General features: G+C 37.7%; 2 protein-coding genes and 1 long non-coding RNA gene across 11 annotated transcripts in view; 2 read left to right on the forward strand and 1 right to left on the reverse strand.

Annotated features, from left to right (window-relative positions):
* Positions 1–850, forward strand: part of LOC137992750 (thrombospondin type-1 domain-containing protein 4-like) — a 62,606-nt gene extending 61,756 nt beyond the window's left edge. For all 9 annotated transcript variants that reach the window (XM_068838254.1, XM_068838253.1, XM_068838251.1 and 6 more), the window contains one exon: positions 1–850. This exon is cut by the window's left edge and continues 336 nt beyond it. The gene's annotated coding sequence lies outside the window, so the exon portion shown is untranslated.
* Positions 656–3,217, reverse strand: LOC137992754 (uncharacterized). Its single transcript, XR_011121740.1, has 2 exons — positions 2,991–3,217; positions 656–1,340 (listed from the first exon to the last, which is right to left on the reverse strand). It is a non-coding gene; the product is annotated as an uncharacterized lncRNA (long non-coding RNA).
* Positions 3,168–15,000, forward strand: part of LOC137992751 (uncharacterized) — a 20,519-nt gene continuing 8,686 nt past the window's right edge. Inside the window, exons 1-11 of the mRNA XM_068838258.1 lie at positions 3,168–3,289; positions 3,377–3,497; positions 7,654–7,730; positions 8,874–9,042; positions 9,157–9,222; positions 9,461–9,533; positions 10,972–11,098; positions 11,608–11,696; positions 12,130–12,202; positions 13,191–13,316; positions 14,404–14,453. Of these exons, the coding sequence (XP_068694359.1) occupies positions 3,275–3,289; positions 3,377–3,497; positions 7,654–7,730; positions 8,874–9,042; positions 9,157–9,222; positions 9,461–9,533; positions 10,972–11,098; positions 11,608–11,696; positions 12,130–12,202; positions 13,191–13,316; positions 14,404–14,453 (986 nt within the window). The 5' untranslated portion in view covers positions 3,168–3,274. The remainder of the gene's footprint in view (positions 3,290–3,376; positions 3,498–7,653; positions 7,731–8,873; positions 9,043–9,156; positions 9,223–9,460; positions 9,534–10,971; positions 11,099–11,607; positions 11,697–12,129; positions 12,203–13,190; positions 13,317–14,403; positions 14,454–15,000) is intronic.

Genomic DNA, 15,000 nt, shown 5'->3' on the forward strand with positions numbered 1-15,000 from the left:
CAAAGTTCGAAGGATCAGAACAGAAAAATATTTATGTTTAAAAGAGAAGGGATACGTATAATTAAAGGCTTAAGACACAAGAAATGTTAATGGAACATACATGTACATCCTGAAAGAGCAAAAGAAAACCAACCAGGATGTATATGTACATGTACCAGGAATAAGCTTAACCCTTTGATGCCAAAACCGGCTGGACTTAGTATTTTACTTTATCTAACGCCAGACGATTTGACTCGTCAGTGGGGAACTCCAGGAGTCAATGGGTTAAATTTCCCAGCCATAAATTCTGCACAAACAATATGAATGAGTCCCTTGTGCATAAATGCTCATCTGTTTATACTGAAAGACACGTTTTTTCTTTCGGCCACAACAGCAAGATAGACCCATCGGAGGAAGGAGGGCCTTGAGTAGATTAAGAGTCACTCAATAGTCACCTTCAGTACTATACATGTAGACTTGGAACTGTGATTTATGTATGCTAAAAATTTCAGCAATGCTGAGAGAGGACCATTTTGCTACTGTAACAGTGCATGTAAAAAAAGCTGCTCTTGAGAGTCATTTTCATATTTCCATAATTTTTTTTCGCAATCTGAATTCTAGACACTGAAAAAAAATGTGATGGCGCAACTTTGGTATTCACTATACTCTCCTCCCATTACTAGTGATACAGTAGTTTTACTCAAATATTTCAGAGGAACGGTACATGAAAAATGCAATTGACGATACTTTTACCATAAATAAACAATAAAAGCCTTACATTATTTTTTTTATAGAAATGATTACCAAACTATATCTATAGTTTTGACAAAAATTTCATACGTGCAGACATTAAATATGACCTTAAAGATCATTTTACAGTTGCCAAGTGACTAAAAATGCCATCTACCTGAGTACTTAAGCACAGTTCTATGATATATTTCCTGTTTGTTGTCAAATTAATAAGCAATCCGTCTTCAGGTCAGTACTCCTAGTTACCAGAATCCAAATTTGTAAATATTTGCTACAGAATGTTCATTTAAAAACATTTAACTTTAAACAAAATTAATGCTCAGTAAGACAATTAATGATTTCATGTGTTACACATTACCCATACAAAGACAACAATAATTGAAGACGGTAAACAAGGTAAATAATTATTGTAGTTCCAACTCTTGACAGTCCCATTATTGGGTTTTACCAAAAGTCTTCATGGGTCCTTGTTCACAAACGTTCTTCAGGAAAGGGTTGACTGCATGGAATGTGGCATGTTTCAGTTGTTAGTCAGACTTCACATGACCATTTAAAAGACCTTCTTTAGCAGGGGCCACGCCAGAGTTCGCCTCACCAATGGTTAATGGATCCTGACGTAGAAAAACAAAAGGTCTTGAATTTTAAAAAAACTTACAAGAAGCACAATTTGTGATGAGCAATGAGTCCAAACAAGATTTTAGCTACATGTACAGTCAAAAACATTTGTTTCCTGCTCCGGAAGCATAATAAAAGTTAAAAAGTTTTACAAACTCTGAGATAAAAGTTAAAACTTATGAAATATTTCGTCCGTTTTTCAACCGGACTTCATCAGTCAACAGAAGATACTGAAGAGCCTCAAAACGAGAAGAAAATCTATGCATCAACGCCATACATCAAAGGAATCTCGGAATGCCTGCAAAGAGCTTTCAAGTCACTCGAGGTTACAATTATTCATAAACCCGTCAATTCTCTAAGATCACAATTGGTACGTGTCAAGGACACAACTGTCAATCTCAAGAAATGCGGTACTGTGTACCAGATCCATTGTGAGAAGTGTAACAAGGAGTACGTTGGCGAAACGGCCCGCTCTCTGGAAATCAGAGTGAAAGAACACCAATCAAGAAGTTCATCAGCTATTCATGAGCATTGTTGCCTGGAGGGCCACTCGGTGGACCCAAATAAGACAAAAGTACTATCAACCGAAGTTAACACCTTCAAACACAGGATAAAAGAAGCTATTCAAATTAAACTTACGAAACCGGCGTTAAACAGAGACAATGGTTACGAATTAGCAGCTACATGTATCTATGACACAACTCTAACCCCCAAGAGGCGTTAAAAACCCTTTTTTAAAATTCATCTTTTTAACATTCATATCATTGACTGATGAAGTCCGGTTGAAAAACGGACGAAATATTTCATAAGTTTTAACTTTTAGCTCCGAGTTTGTAAAACTTTTTAACTTTTAAGATTTTAGCTGATAAACCCCATCAACAATGATGCTTATCATCCCCTTCTATTATTTTAATCAAAAAAGAATTGAAACGTGCTTTGATTAAGTAAGCTCTCAAGAAACCGGTCACCCTATACAATATACATTGTATATTGCACTTATTTTGTCATGGCCAATAAGAACATGAGCATCAATTTCCAAAAAGGGAAATAAAACCTCATTAGTCTATAAGTTGGTAAACTTAGCCTGTAAATTAATCTTTTTTGACAGGATCTCAGTTCAACCCCACAGTACACATGTAATTTATTACCATCCCAACATTACATGTAGCTGACTAAGCCCAATACAAGGAACATTAACAAGAAACTACTGACATTGATGAACCAAATATAATGCAATTATTAATATTGTTCACTTCCCTATTCAAGTAAGATTTCAAGTGCACTTTTATGCTAAACTGCAGAATACCCAACTTCGTTCTTCAAACGATGCCGTTACAAGAACACAATTCACAATAGTGGCCAGCCATTGATGTTTTCTTTGTGAAAAATTTCAAATAAAAGCGTGCGTGGTAAGAAATTGGTGCCTCCTGCTTTAAATAACGTTTTACATCATTGCTCGAACACGTACGTGTCGTGACTACAGTAATTCTGATAATTTCGTCACCTTGTGATAGGCGATCGACGTGGGTAAAAATAAATAATCCTGTACTTTACTTCATTCTAACACTCAATCTTGAATTAACCAATTCTTAACGCTGTTAAAACGTTATTCCTACCAAAATCAATGACGCTGAGCTTACGTGTACCTTGTGGCTTGATTCTTTGACACAATTTGCTTTCACGCCCTCGAGCTTCGGTTTGCCATTCCATCTGTCGATGAGGGGTTGTATAAACTTGTGCCAAATGAATAGTAAGATTGGCACAAGTATACACGATATTCATACCATTTTGAAGCACGTTACTTTTTCTGTATAACAGGAAGCTGTCTTCGATAAACTCTTGCTCCTCTTGCACTCGTTCTTCTTTCAAACACAGTGCGCATGCTTGCCCATGTTCACTTACCGCTGATCGAATAGCCACAGGCGCAGTAATGGAGGCTGCCTTGGTTAGAATTATTTTTCGCTTTTGTGCAAGCTAATTTCATGTGCCATTTGTTATAATATAGCCGTATTGTTTTCTGTTTCTTTTACAGGACTCCTTAAGGGCTATCTCTGAGACAGATCAGGCCAAAAATGCACTCTCTCTAATGCAAGTTTATTTCAACAACATTGTGAAAGACCCTGAGAATCCAAAATACAGAAAAATTAGAATAAGTAAGTTGTTAAATGAAAGATAAACTTGCGTTCATTATCAACTTGACTTTTGCTTAATTTTGCCAGAGGGAATGAGATTACGAGTTAATGAGACTATTATGCGACGTGAGTCAGACTCCTCAATGTAATCTCACGCTCTGAAGCCTGAACAAGAAATTCAAGTTTTTTCCATATGATTCAATTAAATGTACTGTAAATTCAAAATCTTTTTTAAATCAGCAAAGGAGCTTCATCTAATACTGTTTGAGGAGGTGGGTGTATAACACAGGTCAACGTACGTGTCACTGTGCTACAGACAAATAAACAACACCAAAAGTGTCTCCTAGCCCTGATAACTCTACAAAAGTGTTGTTTCAGTCCAAGGGGAAACTTTTGGCCTAGTTGTTCATTACTGGAACAGGGATGACTAGTTTTGACCTGTGTTTTGGACCTGCCATGTTTGAGTCAGTGACAACAACTCATGACATCAGGTACCATCTCGTAACATTAAATGAAATGGTGACAATGGAACCCACTGGAAACTCGGAAAATCAGAGCCCCAGATGGGATTTGAACCCACGACCCTCCATGATCATTCTCACATTTGCTCACGTGGGTGGTTGGTTGGCCGCATCGTAGATATGCTTTAATGTGACTGCGTGATACTATGCTGCTGTTATTTGACTCTGTAGCTGCGTGATGCAGCTCGAGTCAAAGACCCACATTTCGACCTTGCTCGCCATAGTCTCCAGCAGCTCAGTGGTTAGAGCATCCGACTAGATCACGGAGGGTCATGGGTTCAAATCCCATCTGGGCTCGGATTTTTCCAAGTTAATTTCCAGTGACTTCCATTGTCACCATTTCATTTAATGTGTATAAAATTATCATTCTCACATTTACCCTGTCTTAGTTGGTAATATTATTATAATTTTGTCAGACAATATTCCGAAACCTTGAAAATATTCCAAATTGGAAATTTGGGTAATGTGAAAACCAGAATAAAATGCGTTTGACCTGAGAAAAGTTGGTGCCATTACTTGTTATGAGAAACATAATTAATGCACCCAACAGAACAATTTGAAGAGCTAGCCTATGAATAACAGCTAAGCTGTACACATAGGTCACGATCTTGTATTAATATATAACCCTTACTGTTTCCCTCGTGTAATTCAGTGGTCCTCTGGAACCCTTTACTGTAGCCTCTGAGATCCACAGCTTTGTAATACCAGAGTTGTCTCAAATGTCAACATTAATGGACCAATAATAATTATTATACAAGTACCGGTAATCAATTACACATGTAAATGGTGCTGCTACTTTTTCTTTTGCTGAATCAAAAATAGAGGAAACTAGTCCCTCGGAATAAATAAAGCTATCTTGTAACAGGATTTAGAAACAGTACAAAAATAATGTGTTCTGGCTGTCCTCTGTGAGTGTGTTCTTTCCAGCAGAAATGACCGGTTTGGCGTAATGTCTCCAAAAAGGCTCAATTGTGGTGTATGAGGCCACCTAAGCAAAAACAGCCACAAGTCAAAAGGAGTTTGCCAAGTGCTGGGACATGTGGATGTACATGTAGATGAATGTACTTGTATGTTGTTGAAATAATGCATTGATTGAAAACTCGGAGAAAATCTGAGTTCCAGATGGGATTTCAACCCACATGTCCCTCTGTGATCTACTCGGATGCTCTAACCACTGATCTACTGGAGAGTGGTGAGCAAGGGTGAAGTGTGGGTCTTTGACTAGAACTACATGTATCTGGAAAGAAGCAGACTAACAACAATTTTTATAAAAGTGACGACACATTTAAATTTGCAAGACATGTTTCGGTCGTGCAACGACCATCTTCAGTTGAAAGTAGAATTAATTTGAAGTTACATTTGAATTTATAATATGCTAAACAAAGATAAATAACAACGTGAAATAAATTGGGAATCTAACAAAATAGCCAAAGGTAACAAAAAAGAGTGTACAATGGAACATGTTGATTAGAACGAGAGAGTTAAATTAACGTGATATAATTGCTTATTTAAATAAGCAATTATTGCTTAATTAAATAAGCAATTATATCACGTTAATTTAACTCTCTCGTTCTAATCAACATGTTCCATTGTACACTCTTTTTTGTTACCTTTGGCTATTTTGTTAGATTCCCAATTTATTTCACGTTGTTATTTATCTTTGTTTAGCATATTATAAATTCAAATGTAACTTCAAATTAATTCTACTTTCAACTGAAGATGGTCGTTGCACGACCGAAACATGTCTTGCAAATTTAAATGTGTCGTCACTTTTATAAAAACTACATGTATATATAACACACTTATAGAGTCAAATAACAAGTGAAAGCATAGCTTATAACTGCATCACAAAGTTACCTTAAAGCATAACTGAGATGTACATGTACCATCCAACAACCACCTACTGTAAGTGTGCAAAGTGGGCTCAAGTCCCATCTGGTACTCAGATTTTTTTTCGAGTTTCCAATTTCAAAACTTACTACGTGTACAAAGCTGCATGTATCTTCTATAAACACTCAATTTGTCACTAAGTGTAGTCTGCTTATAGCCTTAATTAACTTTGTTATCATGTTTTATAAATTGTGTAATACATGCATTTATAATAACCCGGTTTACACTTTACTCTTTTTTTTTGGACAATTATGTATGTGTTCATGCCAATTAATTGCATGTGGCAGTGCAGATAAACTTGAAAGCCTACATGTAAGCTACTTGCATCACTGCACACAGTTTGCTTTATTTCCCCATTTGTGTAATTTAATGTGCTCTTCTCTCCTTTTTCTGTCCATGTAATGTATCATAGTATTGATAAATGTGTACATTTGGAATGAAAATCTGAAACGGGACAGTTTTGTTAAAAGGTCAAATATCATAGGCTTATTCCCATCCATTTCTCCCCCTTATCACCTTCTGTTCCCTCTTCAACAACTTCCACAATCTTCCACGAACTTCCACGTCATCTTCCACGAACTTCCAACTTTCAAGATCCGTTTAATCCACTATATCTCAGCATACAGCACAATCTAACACGAGCAGGTAACTCGATCCTAGTCTAGTTGATCATAGATAGAAATCACATGTATATTGTAACATCCTCCCTTTTGGAAGGTTGAAATACCGGTAGATGAAAAAAACGTCAGTGTCATTTCAGTGCAGAATCAAAGGGTCCATAGAACAAATCTATCGGTTGGTGAGTTCAATGCAAGACGATCAATAAGCGATAAACACTAATCATTATGATAACAGCAACAAAAAAAATTAAAATCATTAGTCTAATCACAGACATAGTCCTTGAGGTATGCTGGGCTCTTCCTGAGTCGCTCTGACCTCCGATACTGTTCCGGGACGGTCGCCACTTCAGGTTGTGGCTCTTGAGGGGCACTACCCTGATCGGGGGAAAATGCTGTTGTTGCAGTCGCCTTTTCATCTGCACTGGCTATACATGTATCCGGTTCTGGCTCTGCTTTGCTGGGTTCAGCTGGCGGTTCAGACGTGGTTCGCAGATGCTGTCAGTTTCTGCGGTAGACTGCTCCATCCTCCGTCTCAACAGTGTGCGATCACTCGTCAAGCCTTGCAGTAACTTGGGCCTTGCGCCAAGACTTGTCACCAAGCTTAAATGGCTTCATTCTAACAACGTCACCTTCAGAGAGGCTGGGTAGGTCCCTTGCTGACGGGTTGTAATATTTGGCTTGAGCCTGCTGGTGTTGTCGCAGTTCTTTCTTTTCACTTTCGAGGTTTAGAGTCCTAGGTAGTAGTAGGTTCTGAGTTGTAGGGAGGAGTGTCTTGGTTCTTCGGCTCATCAAACGTTGTGCTGGGCTGGCTGTCAGGTGACGGTACTTCAGGCGCCGTTTCTGTAGCAGACATGCTGACACGATTATTGTAGCTGTAGTTCACGTGACTCTATAAGTGATAGGCGAAAGATTCGATGTCCTATTTCACTGCCGCCATGTTTCAAGATCCGTTTAATCCACTATATCTCAGCACACAGCGCAGTCTAACACAAGGAGGTAATTCGATCCTAGTCTAGTTGATCATAGATAGAAATCTTATGTATATTGTAACAGTGTACCGGGAGGTTGGTACCCAATCACTTAATTTTTGCTGAAGTCAGTTATCTCCAATTGTAAAGGGAGAATAGTTTTTTTTTCAAATTTCAGGTAATCCAAAATTCAATTCAGCCATCTGGCAGCTAGAGCAAGCAAGAACTCTCCTTTTGCTTTCAGGATTTGAACAGGTATTTGTCTTTTATTGAATTGTGGGAAGAAATGCATTCCAAGCAGATATTATCATGAATAATAATTTTGCCATTGCTGCAGTAGTTAATCGTGTGTTTATACAGTATTCAATGTTTATTTAAATCAGAGGCTCTGTGTCCTCTGTATCTAACATGGGCTCTGTCTGATAAATTGCATTTGTATAAAAGTTTTTGTGGAGTTTAATAGGGATTGAAGCCCAATTTTAACCCATTTATCATTTATCAACAGTGTTACACCTTTGATTGCTTTGTTAAAGAATCTATTCTAAATAATAGAAAGAGACACTGGTACTGAAATGCAAGTGATCAGTAATGATAATAAATTATCAGATGCATGCTGATTTCAGTACGCATCATGGACAATTTGTCCCTTTCTTCTTTTGCAAACTTCAACATCACACATGCCCGAGAATACAGACAGCGTCATAGTGTCCCCTAAGATCTGCTCTTCAAGTAAATAAGGTGCATATTACCAGTATTAGATGTATTGTTGGAAAGAAGCATCAAATGCTTAGACTTAACACAATTCTTTGTGTTGGATATCAAAATTGGGTGTACATCAGACATTCTAACCCCTTTTTAAAGAAAATAAGGAGTATTTTTTTTGGTACCAAAGGCACAAACCTGTAGAGATCTGGAGGTATTCCCCCAGGAAATTTTGCAAATTTTGTTTATCTCAAGTGGCATTTCCTGCATTTTGACATCATTTTTGTGGTATTTCTTTAAGGTCTTCATTCTTACCACTGGAGTCTCAGCCACACTTGTCCACCATAATGGAGCAAGACTGGCCTTATGAGTCTGCACAATTCAGGTGTTCAGTGGAGAGACTGGGCTAGACATTATTGGATAAGAAAGTGTAATACATATAATGTTTTACACTCAGACCGCAAATTCCTTTCAGAATTTCATGATAAATCGAGAAAATCTGATAAAAAAATTGGGAGAACGGGAGGCAACACATCAAAGTGGGAGGGTTGGAATGTCTGGTGCATTTAATTACTAGCGTTTCTGAACATACTGTAAGTGAACAGAAGATGTACAATCTGCTCTTTAGGTAATGAAAAATACCATGATTATTACCCGTATACCGTCTACTGTTTTTTTGTATTTCCCAACTTACAGGAAGGGGAATTTCTTGTTCTTCCATCTTCAATAAAGCTAGATGGAACAAAGCTGTTGCTTGATGAAGCATTTGGAGTTTCATCTCCAAATGAAGCAAAGCAGCATGTCAATAGTGGTCCTTCACACTCAAATGAAAGTGGCACGGTGCTGAAACTTGCATCACAAAAAGGTAAGTTCGAATACAGTGTTTCAATGAAATAGGATACAATGGGGTTTAGCACTAAGTCTAATACTAAATAAGCTTTTTAAAAAACATTGACGTTTCTTTGTTGTCTCATTTCAGGGGAGAGTTTGTTTGATCAAGATGTCAAGGCTGACTTAACTTTGCTTTCATATATGCAGGAAATGGGTACTGAGTTAATTTGACAGTACATTGCTAATAAGATACTATCCATTTTGTTTTCTAGACGTGATACTATTTTCAATTTTTTCTTGTTGGATTTTATTTTGATAAAAACCTTGCAGATGAAATTATAGGTTTTCTCTTTTATGCTTGAAGACAAACGGTGAAGAACATCATGTAATCACAGTCTGTTATTCGTATTCTAGCTACTTGTACCAAATGAATATAATTATCATACCTTTAGGTTATGATGTTATTGCTGCTGAGAAAGCTCTGGTTGCAACTAAAAACAAAGGAGTTCAGCCTGCCATTGATTGGTAAAACTTCAAAGGTTTTTTTTTTATCTTAAATGGTTGATTAATGGTAAATGTTATGTAGAAAATACTAAAATTTCAAGTACATTTCCGAATCGATACAAAAATGAGAACTTAAAAATTTTAGGAGGATCCAATTATTGCAAATTGCACTTGAATTCTTGTGGAAAGATATTTGTCCTGGAAAAACTGCAAAGGGCAAAGTTATTGTGATGGTAATTTTAGTTCCACGTTACATATTATGAATGAACACTAATTTCCATTTTAAAAAAAATTCGCACTTACACTTGCTTTGAATAGGAGGCAGACATGAGCTCTATTGTTACTTTTATCTGGGTTTGAGCACTGTTGTTAATTTTACCATCATCTCTTACATTTTGAAAGTATTTTTACTAAAAATAGCAAAACTGTTGTTGCCCATCTTTGCTTTTAGTGTTATACATATTTGTAGCCAAGGTAACATAATTGGGACTCTACAGAAAACACTTAAATTTTGGCTGACATTGTTCTGCCCTTGTCCAAATGATCAAGTACCTACAGAAGCTCATGGCCATGAAGCATTTTTAAATCTGATTCAGAGCTGGGGATTTTTTAGTTTAAAAGTTACCTTATTTGGATGTGACGTACGTATAGCTCATGCATTTTCCCGTGCGTGCAGCTTCAATCTTATTTGGTCCATATTTGGGCGTAAAATTGGTGTCCTAAAATTCCAAGGAAAAGAGTTGCAAGTTACACGCTTCACTGAAGGTCATGTGATTCTGGTAACTAATTTTGTTGAGTTCCTAAGGGATTTAAAAGAGTAAATTGGATTGCATGTGCACCAAAGAATAATAATATCTCCATCTTATCACATATGGGGCAAAATTGCTGGATGCTGATTGGCTGAGACAGAGGGCATTTTTCTTAAGGACAAGGGCATTTTTGGTAATCAAGAGGGTATGATTTCTTGATCCTGAGTGGTTAACACGTGCCCATCCAGAGCAAGCAAAGTTACAAGAGAATCTTCTTCTAGATTCTGACTCTGATTTAAACATGACTCTGACTCTGATTTTAACATGTAAAATACAGATTAATTGAATTACGGTAAGTGCTATTTCTGTTGACAGCATCGATTTATTGAATTGAACTTTAACCAAAATTAATGAAAGCATGTTGAGTTGATTGTCATTTGTCGTGGCATTGAATGAGCTTCCCTTGATAATTTTGCCCTTTATGTGATAAACATGTCATCACAATGTGGCCTCGTGCAATTAAGTATTAATTTCACTTGTATTTTCAAGGTTTTCCAAATTGCCCTTGTCGCTTCGTGACTCGGGCAATTTTGTGAAAACTTTGAAAGTATGTGTGAAATTATTCATTAATTGCCTTGGGGGGTCTATGCAATTACATGTACTAATAATCAAACTTATTTTTTAACGTTAGCAATAATTATTTTGATTAGGATTAACCAGAATCCTTATGACAAAAGTGTAAAACCACCAGCATCAGAAGTTATGCCACATGGTGATACAAGCCAAGATACAACCCAGGCTCTCTGTGTTGGTAGCTCCTCTGACAGTGGAGTACATGTAAGTTGCACTAATATGTCATTATTCATACTGACATCATATAATTCCTGCATGTATTTGAAAAGTCACTTCAAGCACTGAGTAGAGACATTTTCCCACGTGTACGAAAAGCATTTTTCATTCCACCCAGCATGGAACACCCCAATGTTCATCTCAATACATCAATACAAGTGTGAATTATTACAAAAATTTACCAAGGAAAGTGCTTTGCATAGTATTTCTATGCTGGTTTGGTTTCACAAAATTCATTTTCTAATCCCATTCATGTAATTCTAAGTCTAAAAGCTAAAGCCCATTCCAAGTAAAGGTGACAGGATTTTTGTCTTTTTACCTTTTTTATTAATTTCCATCGTTAAATAATAAAATTTTGCCATCCTACTACAGTACTTATAATAAAAGCAGAGTCCACAAACTGACACAATAAGCTTAACATTGTACCCAAATGTGACTGTGTTTTGTCTCAAACCAAATACATGTACCAATTAAATGAAAAACCTTTCTCCTTACAGCCTGCACCGGTGTCAAGATACCATAAAACCATGGCTGAGCGACATAAGTTTCAGGAGAAAGTCAGGCTGGAGGCCATTGAAGAAGCGAAGTAAGGCAAAAACTTTTGTACGCTTATGATCCTGGTAATCAAATGGTACATTTATGGCCAAGACTGGGATTATTAACACCAGATCATCGCCATGCCATGATATTCCATAGTCTGTCACTTGTCATGATTTCTTGGGAAGCCTTTCAGAGCCGTAGGCCAAGACATTGCCAAGATCTAATTAACTTCAACCTTAGAAGGCTGCTAGTCAATTTAGAGCCTTTTAATCATCATTAACCGGAAAAAGGGCTTCTCGAAATAAATTAGTTGCAAATCTACTTTCATCTGGAGTTAAAACGGTCTCAATACTTAGGTTAAAATACATGACTTTTACTTTATCTGAATGAGAACAACCTCCCATTAATAACAAGAAATCTTATTTTCGCTTCTCGCCAAAACCAGACGTTGCAAATTAATCTCTTTTCTTTGCCTGTAGGTTGGAAAAACAAAGAAAAAAACTTCAAAGGGAATATTTGCTGAGAGATATGAAGGATGAAAAGTTAGAAAAGGTACCAATTATGCATTTAACAATTTGGCTCGTTGATACGCGCATGCATAAAAGACTGTATTGTCATGACATGGATGTTATCAATCACGTTGTAACGAGTCGTCTACTTAGAGCGGGTTTCAATCGAATGTCGTAAAACCAAAACCAAAGTAATTACTTTGACAAATCAAAAAGGACGGAGACAATCCAGTAAACCAATCAAAACTCGAAGTAATTACAAGTAGCCGACACAAAGCGCGGGAAAATGTGCACGCGCGAGCCACGATTGGTTTTGGTTTCACTTTTGATTGGTTGAAAAAGTGGCGCGAGAACTTTGAACCAATCATTGATTGAAGTAATTCAAAACCAAAGCAATTCGCGAATTACTTTCGACACTCAATTGAAAGCCGCTCTATATCAGTGAAGCGGGAAATATGTTTTAGTCTTTCTTAACAATCTTTTCGTTTGAGAGGTATGCTTGCATTCGAGGTTAGTTAAAAGGGACACTGCATTTCTAACGCTTTCCGATCAAAATTCAATAAATTTCGTGTTGTAGACAGCTTGATTACATTAAAATCGTTTTCAAAATAGCTTTTCACAATTTCAAGTTATAACCTAAGACAAAAATGACATGATTGACTAAAGGCGAGTTGCGGTGACACGGAAACTTCAAAATATTCACCCAACATTTCAAGTTACGTACACGACTATTTCTGGGCAATCCAGCTCCAGAACGTACAGTGTAATTTGTAAAATTTGGATTTGTTTAGAGCCATTGGCTGTTGTGTAGGAACATTCAATGGCCATCGACTGTCCAACAGAGGAATCGCCAATTTCTCAAATTTGGTATTCCTTCTCTAAAAGTTTCCTCAACTCTTCAATACTAGCCGCTACATCATGTATACATTACAGAACGCGCAAAGAACATCCTTCCATTCTAATCCCATTTAACTCAACCATGTGAAAATACGACTGTATTTTTATAGTCAGTAAACGTTTTTATCTAACAGGCCAAACATGCTAAGCTTACAGAGAATACAACAGAACCCTCGACTTGCGCCACATCTGATCAGGCGGTTGATGATAGGGAGTCTGCACTCATGGTGGATTTAAAGATTAGGTTACCAGATGGCGAGGTACTAGCATGCGGTAGCTATTTTAGACATGCATGCACTAAAATTAGTTTATTTATTTATTTATTTATTTATTTACTTATTTATTTACTTATTAATAAAAAGCTTGTTGGGCACAACATGGTGCATACGTTTGGCCATCCTGTTGCGATATGTTGCAACATGTTGGATCAAATTTGAAGGCGGTCAAACATTTTGGATTTTGCATGATGTTGTACTCATTTGGCTGCGTTCACGCAACATTATTGCACTAGGGCATGCACGCTAGGCCCACTTGTTGCGCGCCAGGCGCCTGGGGCAAATAAACATTGACATGTTGCGTTGAAAATGTTGAGAATGCTGCGTGCGTTTGGCCAGCCCGTCACAACATCATGCAACAATGTTGCAAGATGTGTTGAAATGTTGCAAGCGTCTGGCCAGGCCTTAATTGCGGACACTGTAAACTGAAATCAACAAATGTTGGTTTTTGAGGAAAGGGGAAAACCGGAGTACCTGGGGGAAAACCTCCCGGTGCAGAGTAGAGAACCAACAAACTCAGCCCACATATGACGCTGAGTCTGGGAATCAAACCCGGGTCACATTGGTGGGAGGCGAGTGCTCTCACCACTGCGCCATCCCTGCACCCCAAGCTTGGAATAGTCGCGAAGTGATTACAATAGCGCGAATTTATGTTTTGAGATGACGTTCTCGTTGCCGTTCCCATCGTAGTAAAGCTCCCTAATGTTGCACTTGCGAACGAGTGCGCAAGCCACTTAACAAACTTGCGTACCATATGAGAAGATGACGTGGGTAAGGACACGAAATTGTGCAAGGCTCAGTGGTTTTTTCAGTGTTGAATTTAAAACACCATGGTGTGGTGACATGCACAGAAATCCGTCTGTTCTAACTGCATCACACTGCATCCAAAGGCCACCTTTTTCACGTCAACCGTCAATTGCGCTCTAGTCACAGAGCTGAATTCAAGCATGGTTAGCATGCCATGATTTTAACGTTTCTTTCAAAAGACATTGGCTTCGGCTGCCAAAAGTATCGACCCCCCGCTGTTTACCCAATGAACTGCTAAAAAATCTACTTTTTTTTATTTTTCTAGGTTTTGTCACTCAGTCTTTCCAGTGACTCGACGATAGAGAAATTGTATCAGTAAGTAGTTTACTCAAAAGAGGAAGCCGGCACGAAACTAAGCCTACTTATGTGGGCAGAAAATCGTTTCCAATCCTTTTCAATGCTTTCTTCCAAATGCAGGACTAGCAGCTCAGGTCCCATTTGCTTGAAGCGTGGATAGCGCTATCCACTGGATAAATCACTACCCACTTAATAACTCAATTGGTTTTTGCTAGATTTCATCCACTGAATAATGATTTATCCGGTGGATAGCGTTATCCACCTTTTGAACAACCCAGGCCAGAAGCGAAACTAAATGTCTATTATTATATAGACAGGAGTGTTTTGCTGGAAAATACACCACTCGTAAAATTCATACGAAACTACATCCGGGACGCGAGTGGCGTGTTTTCCTTGTTGATGACGTCATTTCCCACCTTTGCATGGTTGTTTGTGCAAAAAGTCAGTGAAAAGTGGTGAGCGATAGATTCGTGAAGTTCTCTGAAGCTAACGTAAAATCCTTCTCTGAGAAATAAAAAAATGCTCACTCGAAGAATAGTACTTCATACAGCTTATAATTATGCAA

The sequence above is a fragment of the Montipora foliosa genome, chromosome 2 (assembly GCF_036669935.1).
Source record: "Montipora foliosa isolate CH-2021 chromosome 2, ASM3666993v2, whole genome shotgun sequence".
Taxonomy (NCBI): domain Eukaryota; kingdom Metazoa; phylum Cnidaria; class Anthozoa; order Scleractinia; family Acroporidae; genus Montipora; species Montipora foliosa.